Source organism: Lampetra fluviatilis, chromosome 11 (assembly GCF_964198595.1).
Source record: "Lampetra fluviatilis chromosome 11, kcLamFluv1.1, whole genome shotgun sequence".
Lineage (NCBI taxonomy): Eukaryota > Metazoa > Chordata > Hyperoartia > Petromyzontiformes > Petromyzontidae > Lampetra > Lampetra fluviatilis.
In genome coordinates this window covers 7213012-7227417 of record NC_136285.1, presented here as the reverse complement: position 1 = coordinate 7227417, position 14406 = coordinate 7213012, and the positions used below count along the sequence as shown (strand labels likewise).

The 14406-nt window shown below is 48.3% G+C and overlaps 1 protein-coding gene across 1 annotated transcript in view; it reads right to left on the bottom strand.

The window, feature by feature from the left end:
• Positions 1–14406, bottom strand: part of LOC144934753 (rho guanine nucleotide exchange factor 3-like) — a 56032-nt gene that overhangs the window by 23137 nt on the left and 18489 nt on the right. The window contains exon 2 of the mRNA XM_078860865.1: positions 5418–5516. Coding sequence (XP_078716991.1) covers positions 5418–5516 — 99 coding nt within the window. The remainder of the gene's footprint in view (positions 1–5417; positions 5517–14406) is intronic.

The window sequence follows — 14406 nt, the reverse complement described above, 5'->3', positions numbered from 1 at the left end:
CCTCCACGCACTCTCCTACCTCTCCCCTCTCATCTCACTCTACTCCCCTCCATACACTCTCCTACCTCTCCCCTCTCATATCACTCTACTCCCCTCCATGCACTCTCCTACCTCTACCCTCTCATCTCACTCTACTCCCCTCCACGCACTCTCCTACCTCTACCCTCTCATCTCACTCTACTCCCCTCCACACACTCTCCTACCTCTCACCTCTCATCTCACTCTACTCCACTTCAAGCACCCTCCTACCTCTCCCCTGTCATCTCACTCTACTCCCCTCCAGTCACCCTCCTACCCCTAACCCTCTCAACTCCCTTATCGATGCACTATCTGTATAAGCAAGTCGCATAGCCCCTATTGCAACCTTCGCTCAGTGGGAGGTCACTCATTCTGCTTTGGTGGCCTCATTGCCTGTGGCTCTCTTCCCTCAGCCCCCCACGCTGTCAAGACCGTTTTACCTCTGCCTATGGCTGGGGATGTCTCTGTATCAAATAAACAAGCCCACCGTATGTGTTCTGCACCTTGAGGTGCGGTCACATTTTGACACTATATAAATCCACATTGTAAGCTGTCTAAGATGGGTCGACGACAAAGGTGCTTACCTAGACACCGTTTAGTCAGCAGTGGATAAACAACAGGCTGTGGAGTGGAAGGCGCGAGTGTGAAGAAGGGTTTGTGTCGATGGTGCCATGGGGTGGAAAAAGGCTGAATGTTTGTCCTGCGTATTTGCACTCGAGGGCTTAGAGCGCACGCACGCACAGAGGGGGGCTTCACACATTCGAGTGACTCGGCAGAATTGTGCCTTGCCGCGTTTCCTGACTCGATTGTGCGGCTCTGTGTGTTTAGTCTGACCGCGCGCGAGATCAAAGGCAAGCTCACACGAGGCCCGGCGGAATTCCTGAATCGGGAAAAGGAGTCCTGAACAAATCGGCTGGACATGCACCGTTTGCGTACAAACGCCACCCTTTCAGAAGGCACTGCCTGTTTAATGCACAGGCGCAGAGGTCAGCAGAGGTCACCCTGTTTTATGTGCCGCACTCACGGAACTCCTGTTTGCAGTCCTTGGGGCCCACTGAAGCAGAGCTATATACACATCACACCCAAACCGTACACACATCACATCCAAACATGAAACAAAAGCCTGCACGAACATCTCGCTGAAATGTAAGATGGCCGACAGTCGAGAGCACTTTGAGTGGCGGGCCAGAGAATGAAACGGATTCACGGAGGAGATGGAGCGACGGCATCGGCTCGTGCGCAGGTCTAGGTGGACTATCGCATCGCAGGGTGGTGAGAGGTGACGACGGCTTGGGGGGAAATCCATCCAACAGTGGATGGACCGTGGCCGATTAGGACGATGATGATGATGAAACAAAATGCTGTAAGAAAAGCCAGACCTTGGCAATGTTTTTGTATTTTGTTTTGACTGCGATGTGTTTTTTTTTTGCGAATGTCTCTATGTTTTTTTGATAGTCGCCTGTCTGAACAATGATTGAGAACAATGCAAGGAAGTGCACGAGGTTTGGGCCAGCGCGCTGTGTGCGATGTGTGCGAGTGTTGCTATGCCTGTGTGTGCGCGGGGAGTGGTAGTGTAGCGGTTAGCGCTGCGCTGCACTACGAGCCTAGCCACCCGGGTTCGATTCCCGCTCACGGCCAACACCAGTGACGATTATCTGAACCAGCACTGGGCCTCCCCTAGGTCGACTCGGCCTCAAATGAGTACCTGGTGCAGTGTGTAAACGTCGCCACTAGGGAGACAAAGGCGGCCGGGCGTGGTGCTGGCCACCCACCCCCTCGTATGCCATGACGGCCTTCACAGGTGCTCTTGAGCAGCACTTGCCCCAACAGTCTGTTAAGGCTATATGGGGGATCTTTGTATTTCTGTACGTGCTAGTGTACGTTTGTGAAAGTGTGTCGGCAAACGGGGGCCCTCAGTAGACCAGGGTTAATTTAGTCAGCATCTTTGTTAAGTTAGTCATAGTCTTCGTTTGTGAATTGCATTCAGTAGTTATCTTAGCCGAGTCAACCGAAGCAGTCAAAAATGTAGACCACTCAATTATTATTAATAACGACGGTGTGCGAGACGCAGAGTTGTCACCCATTTTTATAATCGCATCGAGCCAATTCCCGTCGTTCGTTTGTCCTGCCCAGTGCCCTGGCTGTCTCGAATAACACTGCAGAATGATCGTATTTTTCATCTCTATTCAAGTTGGTTAATCTCATATCAGCATCGCTGACTAAAATATTTAATAATACTAATAATAAACATGAAATTGGGGAATATTTTTGGCACTAAATTTGTTAACAAATTGAACACCGATCCCTCCCAGTTTCTTCCCCCAGCACCGCCAGTGTCTACTCTCCCCCTGCTCCTCTGCTCGGCTAACCGCAGGCACACCTGCTCGCATACTTTGGCTCACGATTTCAAAAGGAAAAAAAAGAGAGAGATATTAAATAAAGATGCCTTCTAACTTTGGGCCTTCTTCAACATTCTCCGAATTCTTCTGGTGAAGCTGGCTATTTTGAAAACGGATGAAAGAACCGCGCCTCAATACAACTACGGGCGACGATAACTTACGATATATATGTTCATGAATTTGTCACCTGAAAGAAGTGAAACTTGAAACAGAAAAATTTACACTTGCCCACCAAGTAGATTTAAAAGACAATTGTAATTTAGCACGTGTACACATGCATAACACAATGACTTCATGTTTCCTTTTTCTCATATACTGTATATATAAAAATGTAATTCAAGAAAATTCCCCTTTGTGACCGAGGGTACTGCGGTTAGGAGTGTGTGTCTCATAGCGAGACGGTCGACAGTTCCGAACCTAGTCAGGGGGTGACGCAACCCTCCTCTCATGCCTCTGGGGGCGGTGGGGGGGGGGCAACTAAAATGAGCACCACTCGATAGGAAGTCGGCAGTAATTATTCACGAGATTACGCCGGAGCGCAGGATAGAAAATTGGAATTTCCACCGCCGAATTTGAGGCTTGTAAACAGAAGATGCAGCTGACCCCAGCGCACGAAGCGCAACGTCGCAACACCGGTGACAACTTGGAGAGCCGCACGGCGCGACCGCGAAAAACCTGAGCAGAGCACGCGAGCACCTCTGCATGCGCGTACGTATGTATGTTGAACTTCTTTGGACTACGTAGGCAACCGTGCTAACGGGAAGATGGGAGCGAGCGAATCGACACACGCCATAAGAAGTAAAACATTCGACACGTGCACCGTGTCACGTGCGATTGTGGGCCACGGTTCAGATGTCGCTTAAGAGCGATCAGCACTTCCTCTCGGCCGCGATACTGCACACGTAAGGAAGTTTCCAAAAAAAACTAGACTTTAGAATAATAATTTTAAAAACCACCACAACATCCTCCATTATGAAGTTTTGGCAGCACCAATCCTATTAGATATCAACCTTCCCCTGCCCATGGATAACGGTATCAATCGTCTACTTGAAAGGGTGGTGTGTATCAGGGGCCTCTCTTACATGTAATCTGAAGGAATTCAATAAAAACACACCCTGCCCACGCACCCACTCCTTACTTCACGGTCTAGAGACGTATTCATGACTTTCGCCTCGTGGAATCGTGGGCTCTTTGTGTGAGAAGGTAGCCACTGTCATTACGGCCCAGCCCACAGAAGGAATTCAGCATTCCACCGTTACAAAACGTGCAATTATCCCACCTACACACACACCTCAATTATGCCACCTTTTACCTACATTTATTTATTTATTACAAATGCATGGGAGCGGCCTCGTCGTCTAGACTTTAGACCGAGCGTCCTCAACGTGATGTCCTAATCTATGAGTACACAGAGCCGTTAGTACCAGGAGACCAGGTTTTCAAGCGGGACAGGGGATTAGCATATGGCAGAAGGCTATAGAAATCCATATCATATAATCGGAGGTCAAAGCGGTTTATTTGTGATGTTTGAAAATGAGTGCATTGTTTGAAAGTGAGTGGACGAAGTTGGGACAACGTCCCACAGCGGATGAAGAGTCAATTGAAACGTATCATCTTTTGTATATTTGAGCTCTTTAGCAAACTGTACGGAGCTCTGCGGTACAGCTCTACCCCCTGCCACCCAGAGTTATGTCAGCGCGTCTTTTATATATTTCTTAAAAGCCCAAGTAAAACCGCATGGTCAACATCTCTGTGTGGATTCCTTATTCACCAGAAAACTCAGAAATTAGATTCCACACGGTGATGAAATGCGCAAATCTTATGAGTGACATAAGGAAATCCACCCAATCGGAAGGGCATTCCTTCACCTCTGCCGAACGCACTTCACGAATAGAACACCACAGATATTTAAAAAAAAACACAAGTGTAGCTATGTCTTCTTCACAACAATTCAAAGGAGAGTTTCAATCCATCCATCAGTTTGCATGGACAGCTGGGGTCCAATGCCTTGGTCCGCAACGACCTCCGTGTGTGGCCTCATCCCAAGTCTCACTGACAGCAGCAGGTGAGTCGTCGACGATTCGTCACCATCAGCAGGGACGAAGCGAAACCCCCATTAATGATTCCCGACAAGAGCCATCGTCAGCCTTGGTCAATCTGTTGCTGGATGAAGGCCTCTGCAAGCTGCCACCACCGCGACCTCTCACAACCCCATGATGCGGGGAATCCTGGTCGTACTCGGTGATTCTTGGAACCTCCCTGCTCCTTCACTATCCCAGCCGATGCCGTAGTTGGCAAAACCACAGCTTTGGAACCTCATTTGCCAGTAAAAAATATGATAATTGGTTTTTTACCCTTCTATCTAGCAACAAAACTGACACCTTTTTTTTTACAAGGCGTCATGTTTGCATAGACCGCAATACCTGCAGTCATAATGCAAACAAAAAACATAACTCTGATAATGTGCACTGTCCTTGAAGTTGATTGGTCCACACCCGAGACAGCTTTCCTTAGAGCCTAGTCTCATACTCTGATGGTGCATTGTCTTTGAGTTGTGCGCCTTTTGGCGTCATCTGGTCCAACCCATGTGAGACAAGGCTCTAAGGAAAGCTGTCTCGGGTGTGGACCAATCAACTTCAAGGACAGTGCACATTATCAGAGTTATGTTTTTTGTTTGCATTATGACTGCAGGTATTGTGGTCTATGCAAACATGACTCCTTGTAAAAAAGGTGTCAGTTTTGTTGCCAGATAGAAGGGTAAAAAAACAATTATCAAACCCACAGCTGTCGAGGACTTGATGCCATGATGTAGGTGCGTTGGTGATTGGGGTGGTGGGGGGGGCGGGAGGGTTTGACCATACTTCACTACGCTGGTTAGCACAGGATGGTGACGGACGCTATCGTCATCTCGCTGAGTACCCGACACAACTAAGCGGGACGATGAGAGAAAGGACGTCGCTCTGACGGCTTTGAGCGCCGCACCTGCATCTTGGGCCTCACCTGTAAAGATCGGCCAAAGTGTTTGGCAGCGGCGGTCTTGACGGGGAAGATGAGGTTCACGAGGGAAGACTTGGAGCGAACTCTTTTGTGGCTCGGCTCCTGTTGAGAGAGAGAGACACACACACACGAACATGGACAAGCGCACTTTCAGAGGGCGGACACTGCGGTGCATGACGCTACTGATGACGACAGTCAAAGTGTTGGTGGAAATTCCACGTTCCTATGGTGAGGGGGAGTCTATACATAGGGCAACCACTGTTGACTTCCCCACAAAGTGGTACTTTTTTTATCGACCCTGAAATGATGATGGGCAGAGGCAACCTCCAACCAGGATTTTAATTCGCAACCTTTTGATTGGAAGTTGCTCGCTCTACTACCGAGCCACGAGGCCGGACACTGATGACCATATTTGGTTTCATTTGGTGGGTTTAACGTGCAACTAAAGTCCCGCAAGTTATACATAAATACACTTCAATAACAAGACTGAACAACCACAACCTCCGGGTAACGAGACACGCTTATTTCCCTTAAAAATGTAAAGCAAGAGTTGGGGGTAAATTTCGATTTAAAGCTTTCGTGACTGCAGGGATTCATCTTCTTGGTACTTTCGGTAAAGTCACGTAGAAGGGAAATAATAAAATAATAAAAATAAAACATAATAAAATAATTCTCACGACGTTTCGGCCACAACGCAAGCAGCCGTCCTCAGGTGAAGAACAGGTCTGTCGGTAAGACAGCGTTCTTCACCTGAGGACGCTGTCTTCCAGACAGACCTGTTCTTCACCTGAGGACGGCTGCTTGCGTTGTGGCCGAAACGTCGTGAGAATTATTTTATTATGTTTTATTTTTATTATTTTATTATTTCCCTTCTACGTGACTTTACTGAAAGAACCAAGAAGTTGGGGGTAAATTCTAAAATCTGGTAGGTGTCTGTGTGCGTGACCAGGGAGACAAAGGCAGCTTGGCATGCTGCTGGCCACCCACCCCCTGTGTGCCGTGCCGGCCTTCATAGGTGCTCACTAACAGCACTTACCCCAACATTATGTTGAAGGCTATACCGGAGATCTTTGTCTTTGTGCGTGCGACCAGATTTTATTTTCACTTTATTGACACGTTGCACACGTTTGGGGTGCTTCTTGCTTTCTGGAGCCTCATATAATCTGGAGAATACGGTGATACAATGCCATGGGACGGAGGAGGGGGAGGTGAATTCACAATAAATCTGTCTCTCACGACTTGTTTTGGGCAGGGTACGTGGGGAGGTGATTAGAGGACTTGGGGATAACTTAATTCACGAACATTCACAGGCATTAGTTGAGCGCCATATGTTTTAAGTGCAAAAGTAGAAATAAATACTGTGACTGTGTATTTGTGTTTGTGAGCCTTAACTAAAGGTTACAACTACAAATAGAACTGCAGTGTGTGCAACTCAATGGAGATGTATGGCATAAACAGTGCAATAAAAATAGGTCCAATTTGTAAACAGGAAGAGGCAGTTAGCTGTGGAGACGGTAAAAGGCTTTTCAGACCACGTGGCCAACATGGAAGAAAGGGGTGACCCTCCCATTATATAGAGATTGGTGGGATGCCGAATGAAGAGGCAGGAAACTTGGGAGGCTGATAATGGTGATGGCGTCAGGTCGGATTAAGGGCACAGGGAGAGGAGAAGCAGCAATTTTCTTAGGTATTTCTGAGTGGATCGGAAGGTCTGATGGCCACAAAGTTTTGAACCAGCCAGCGTTGGGACACTGACCTCAACCTGACTCCGGAGTGTGTGCGATGACCACCAAGCGCCATCTCACTCACACAGGAGTGAGGCCAATGTGGAAGTGTGAACTGGACTCTGGTCCCAAGGCATTGGGATTAGGGAGGGCAGTGAGCAGTCGGACAAAGGCTGCCCTTGCAGCCAACTCGCTCATGGAGAGACGTCAAACAGCTGACGGCTCAGCCTTCAAGCCGCAGTGTGTGTCACCCTGGTAGCCAGTGTGCAATTACAGCTGGGACAAAAAAACAAATGCCACTCAAAACGGCACCCGGATCGCACGGCAATCAAAGCGCAAACCGGCATTTTACGTTCCCGGAAAATACGTTAAACGTAAAATAATAATGATACTACTTTAGAGAGCGTCCATCGGTCCAGCCTGGTCAGTGCAGGTTGGAGCAGTTCAAGCATCGCTCGCTGCTGATGTTGGCAGCGTCCGGGAATCGGTCGTTGGGTTCGTAGCGCAACGTGTGACGCTCTGCACCACCGCTCGTTCCCATCAAAGGTTACGAGCACAACAATATTCCTGACACAGTGCTGTCACTATATCATCAGCAGCAGCAGCTATGGTCAATCCATTGCTGGTTCAAGACCTTCTCAAGCCACCGCCATTTAATACTATTTTTATTTTACCAGATAAGACCCACTAAACTATATAGCTCTTTTTCCAGAAGCGACCTGCCCACAAATGATAGCTCAACAAAGTAGCTTATCATGTGCAAATTTATAGCAACCAAATACTCTAAAAGCATGTTTCTAAATGTGGAGGGAAAAACCGGAGGACCCTTAGAAAATCCACACAACCACGAGGAGAACATGAAAACTCCAAATATACAGGTATCAGGGTCAGGATTGAACCCACGACCTTCTGTATACAAGGCAAGGTAGTTAACATCTCACCACCGTGGCGCACAATCCTCCAATGTAATAATTCACCAAGAGAGACTGTCTCTCTATAAGTTAATCGTCTCACAAGACGTTGCTGTCGGTAATGCCCCATGGAGAGTGAGAAAAAAATCCGCCTTTTGTGACAACTCTACGAATTGAAAGAAACCCCCCCAGGAAGGGAAAGGTAAAAAAAAACTTAATTTCTAGACATTTACTGTATTCTCTGATTATATCGCCAACTCTGCTTGTTGATGCTACGGTTGAGTTGAGTGAATTGTAGACTAAACATCCAGTAAATGTTCCACACTTATAATGTCAGCGCAACATCCAGCCCGCTGGGGACTGAGGTATTGGTGGGATAAGAGAAGAGGTCAGATGTGTGAACATGTATAGACGATGACGGTTCGACCGTGCACAAAGACTAAGTGGTTAATTGGTCAAGGCGGATAATTGTGTTTCTTTAAAAAATTGCCATGCTGGACATTTGCAACACCGGAAAAATAAAATAATTGTTTCCGGCTCAGCATTTATTTTTCTGACAAAATTATTATTCAAACATGACACAAAGCAGTCAAAAGGCCTCTTGCGCATTTTCACACGGATTTGCAGCACGTCTTTGTTCGCGAGCACCTATTAGGGCTGGCCTGACATAAGGTGGGACAGCAGGCTTGGCACACGGTTGCCCGATAACGTTCGTCTCCTCTCGGTGCTGGCAAGTGACACGCTGCAGTCGGTACTTATTTTCAAAGGGCTGGGCAGACCCAGTGGAGGTCTGTACCAAGTCCAGCTACGAATCGTCAATCTTGGGTGTGTGTGTGTGGGGCCGGGGAATGGAGCCTGTTGGATATGTGATCGTTGTACCGCACTGTGTGCTCGGTTAAACCCAGTGACAGTCAGTGACGTAATTATTTTGCACATATACACGTACAAAATTCCCCCGTATAGCTTGAACAGACTATTGGGGCAAGTGCTGTTAACGAGCACTTACGTATGATCTGTCGTGTACATATCCGTGCCACATTGTACACATAATATTGGAGTGCAGTATTCATAATTTAGTGGGGTCAGCAGTTAGCACACCGCAACCATGCTTCCGGTGACCTGAGTTTGATTCCTAATCAAGGTTACCATCAGTGGAAACTCGTGTTACCCCTCCCTGCACAGCCCCGTGTGGTGAAGTATGGTCAAACAACTGCCCACGGCATGGGAAGGCTAAAAGCCATGGACTTACAATGAGCCGTGCATGATAATCCTACTGCCTTAGAGCATTGAAACATGTTATCTCAGTGTTTGGCACAACAATAATATACACACACAAGGAGGCCATTGTATTACACATTGTGTTGATGCCTTCCGCATGTTATATCTCACTGAATAAAAAAACACCTGGGATATAACATAACGAAAAAAACAATCGGGCACAGGTGTTGCAGTGCAGGTGTGAGCATGCCCTTGTGAGTGTGCGTGTGTGTGTGAGAGAGGAGCGGTGGTGTAGTGGTTAGCGAGCCGCGCAACGAATCTGGCGACCCGAGTTAGATTCCCGCTCATGGCAAACACCGGTGACGATTATTTAAACAGGTCCTGTGCCTCGCCTAGGTCAACTCTGCCTCAAATGAGTACCCGGTGCGGTGTGTAATCATCGCCACTGGTGAGATAAAGTCGGCGGGGTGTTGGCCACCCACCCCCTCGTGTGCCATGCCCGCCTTCATAGGTGCTCGCTAACAGCACTTGCCACAACAGGCTGTTACAGGTTATACGGGGGATCTTTGTCTTTGTGTGTGTGGGCGGGGGGAGAGATTTTGGGGCGGATGGAGAGATGGGGAAATGCCACGCAACTTCTTGGAAACGTGTCGCACGTGTTGGTTACACCAACTAAAAAAAACACCCGCGGGTGATCCACTGTTCCCCCCATGTTCAAGAGAAATATCAGCAGATCGTACCAGTCCGGTCAGAGCCAGGACACCCACATGGACGCGAGGGTCAGATGAGTTTAATCACGGGGACCCGTTTACGCAGAACACGAACGTTGGACTCTGACTGGGGGGGGGGGGGAGTCTGATGGAATGACGGTGATAACGTGGGATCTGGTGTTTGAGGATGTCCATTCGAAGTACTCTTGTGGGACAGAGCGTGAGACTTACGCAGTTCTTCTCGCGCGTGGCCGGATGATCAGCCAGCTTTTAGGTGAAACGGTGAGATGCTGGACGGAAGGAGGAGTGGCGTGGAAAGACGTTGGAGCAAAGTGTCCCCCACCTCGCTCAAACAAGCAATGGTGTGGACCTCAACTCCCCACTGGTGTCCCCAACCCAGTGGTGGTTTTCTACATTACTGTGGTGGGAACCGGTGACCTCACGTGACAGCCACCAGTGTGCGAGTCTCACAAAGTTGGTAGTCGTTTTATTGACTTGGGAAGGATGATGGGTTGAGTGAATCCCCAGTTGGGATTTGAACTCGGCTAAAAAGCACCGCAGGAGTCATCCCCATCGGTCGCTTCAGGGTTTGATAACTCGACTTTTGATCGACGTTCATCCTCCGCACTTTGACCCCGAGTGTCTATTATTCCGATTACTCATCTCCCTCTCTCACTCCCTCCCTCGGTCCCTCCCTCATCATTGCCCCATGGCTGACTACAGTACAATGTCACGTACCCGACGATCACAAACAGCCCTCGCACCCAGTGCTGTGTTTTGTCCACGGTGACGTAACTGTCATTCTATAGTTGATCACAAATCTGACCTTTTCACGGTCACGCGTTCTTAATCGCACGCAGATTCGCTCGCTTCTCAAGGCACAGTCGAGCACCGCCCCATGCGTACAGAAACTTTGCTCTTCATTTTTGTTCGGTAGCCCATTAGCGTGTGGTGCTGTAACTGTCATTATCTAGTGACGTTCACATATCTGACCTTTTTCACAAATCCGCCAATATACCTCAGTCCCCAATAAGTCACGTGATGTAGTGCCCTACCTATGAGTTTGGTATTTAAGGGCTGCAGCGTAATGACGATTGCCAATCAGGGTGGGATTGGCGCATGGTTACCTTGTTTCTTCACTACCCACGCAACTTGCAAAAAGGGTAACATTTCACCACGCGACGGGCTGGTGGCTAAGCAGAGGCTGCTGTGTTTAAAACACTCAAGGGAGGAGGGTTTTGTGTGCAACGCCCATGGGTGCAGCAACATAAAAATGAGCACAATCCCAGGCCGCCTATGAGTAGGCCATTGTGTGCCAGAGTCAGGGTCCAAATTCGAACAGTGCAGGTAAAACCCCCTGAGCTGTGTATCTCTTTTTCAGAAGCGACCCGGCCACAGATGATGGCTCAACGAAGGGTGCTAATCACGTGGAAATGTACAGCAGCCAAACACTCTAAACGCGTGTTTATAAATGTGGAGGGGAAAACCCATTGGGATTATAAAGTACAAAGCTGCAATCGCCGCCCCCTACCGGAAGACTAATACCCTGGGTCACTTTTGCAAAACAGACTCCATCCTGGTCTCTTGAGCTCTCAGCTGGTTAAACAAAATAATCCCCGAAACTTTCTCCAGTGTTCCAGTGTGTTCTCTCTCGGAGAGCCATCAACTGACCGACCACCAGAACGTTGATTACTCTATCAGCGGTTCATACTTTGATCAGCTGTCCTTTATCACAAACACGTCATACCCTTTGTAGGTGAAACTATGTGGCCAAGGTCAAGAGGTCACCACCGCCACACAAACTTCACCTCGCCACGGTTTCCTTGCGCTACAGTCTTATCCGGATTATAAGATGCAATTTTCACTCTGTACGGACTTTTAAAACAAAAGTTTGGGGCGTGTATTATTTTCCGAATTTTCTTTTAACTCAGGTAATACGGCAATGGTTGTTGTGAAGCCAACATCATCTGACTTCGTGTTTTCCCTTTGGTGGCTGAGCTCCGAGTCCCAAAACTGTGCGATAGCACATCACAGTTAAAAAAAAAAGACGTTTAATAATCCTCATAAAGAGTGAAATGGCTGGTTCCTGCCCGAGAAATGTGGAATTTCAATGACTGCCTCAGAACTTCCGATGCGGACGAGCATTACCCGATTATTACTCGATTACGGCGACACACTTTGACAATTCGTTTTTCTTTACACAGGGACAACTCCGCTTACCTGGTGTGACCCTATTGTGCACAACTCTCTCCTCCCCATTATCCGCGATTATTTCCCACGGGTAAGTGGAGCGAAATCGCGAAAAATCGCGAATCATTTACGACATCCACAACAATGGCACCCCCACATCGCCGCGGATAAACAGAAGTAACTTCCGTGGAAGCGTAAAATGGTGTTTGTACGCTCTCGCCTTGGATGAAATAACATTGTTGTTCCGTCTCACTTATATTTTGTGAAAATGTACAAACTCCCCCACCGTACGCGTGGATCAATAAATCCGAGAGCCACCCCCGGAGACCTCGTCACTTTGCGAAGTCCATCGCACGGTTCCACAACTCGCACTTTAACCCCGGCTCGCTTAGGCGACGTCTGTTACCACCATTGTGTCCATCCGGTATGTGTCAGTATCGTTTTGTGGGATAAAAAAAAAGGAAAGAGGTTTTAAAATGCAACAAAACTTAATGCCCTCCCAAAAAAAGAGTTGAAAAGCCAGCGGTTGTTACCTGCAGAAGGAACGCCTATAGATGCACGCTTGTCTCTAATTTACAGTGGAATGTGCCGCAGTTTTATTTTTGGGGGGGGCATATTGGTGTGTACAAACACTTCGAGTTCGTCGAATCGGCAGTTACCGGTGCGGTGGGGTAAAGTGTGGGCACTCCCACCCGTTTCCTCCAAGACGTCCGGCCAGCGTGGAAAAGTTGCTCAAAAATTTCCTCTCGAGTGACACTCACTCGAGCTCGCACTCTATTGCTTCCACTCTAGAATGGGGGCTGTCTAGGACTCCCACTCTAGAATGGGGGCTCTCTATAGCTCCCACTCTAGAATGGGGGCTCTCTAGAGCTCCCTCTAGTGCAGGGGTCAGAAACCAAAATCACACCAAGAGCCATCTCTATCAAATTCGGTAAAAACACAATATTTCAAGAGCCGCAATTTCAAGTGAATACAAGACGGCTCTGAATAAATAATCATCACAAAAGAGCTCCTTCGTGAGTCGCATGGGGCTGCGGAGTCACAAGTTGGCGACCCCTGCCCATGGCAAAATGAACTTCCACGGTGAAGTGGACTTCCATGGTCAGGGCTCTGCGACCCGTGGCTGCCGAGCCGATGGTTGCCGACCCCTGCTCTAGTGGAGGCCCTTCCGCCAGCAGTGGCACGAATAGGAGATTTCAGGCCTGCATCACTCCCCTTTATATATATTTAAAAAAACGTTTCCAATATTTAATTGTCCTTAAACCCGATTCTACTTTGAGCAGCAGATTGACGACGAGCATACGTGTATATACTGCAGTGAGAGTAACTCCCAGACCCATCTATCGGTCGTAACTTGTTGACACAGGGTCAACCCGTGACAAAGTGAGGCTTGTCTCAATGAGTTTCTAACCTGGTTAAGTAAACGCAATCAAACAATAATTCACTGCAATGTGCTTCAGCAAATACCAGCGCGAACAATGTCTTTCTACTCTTAGGTTTTTTCCCGTAAAGTCACGTGACTTTACCGAAAAAAACCCCTAAGAATATGAATCCTTGCAGTCACGAAAGCTTCAAATCTAGAATGTCTTTCTAATCTACAGTTAGGCCCGTCCTTCTCTGGTTTGTGAACGTTGAGCCGAGTGAGCTGGACAAGATTATGGGGACCGTAGTGGAGCACTTCAGTCGGGGCATGCGTTTAAAAATGACAAAGTCTAAGCTCGTAAAAAAATAATATTGTTGAAAGCCCACGAAAATGACGCTATGATAAAAATCATTAACTTGAATAATTTGCAGCCTTTTGCTCGTCCGCTTACTGGATGAAGGTCCCCACGTGCGGTATATGCGTGTACATCTCCCCGTTCTTTATTTAAGCAGGCGAGAGGTAGTTTATCGCGAGCAAAACAATGTATTTCGGAAGGGCTTTCTCGCACCTCTTGTCCCCTCTCGTGAACAAATTCGCCCATCCGGAGTGCACCCACGTATCCCTCGGCACACCCAGCGCCCGCGACTCTCATCGACAGCCTTGGTCGACTTCTTATCGCTCCGTCGAACCCGCATCGGCTCTCCTCCCCCAGCGGTATCGAGTAACTCGTCGTCACGAGCAGAGTGAAAACACCTGGCTCACGCGCTCCCATGCGTGAGCCTCCGCGGCCCGCACAAGCCCGCCTTTGTTTGGGTGGAGGAGGTGGCCGCGACTGCGCAGGAGGTGGACTGGGTGGTGTGCTGTGGTGCGGTGTGC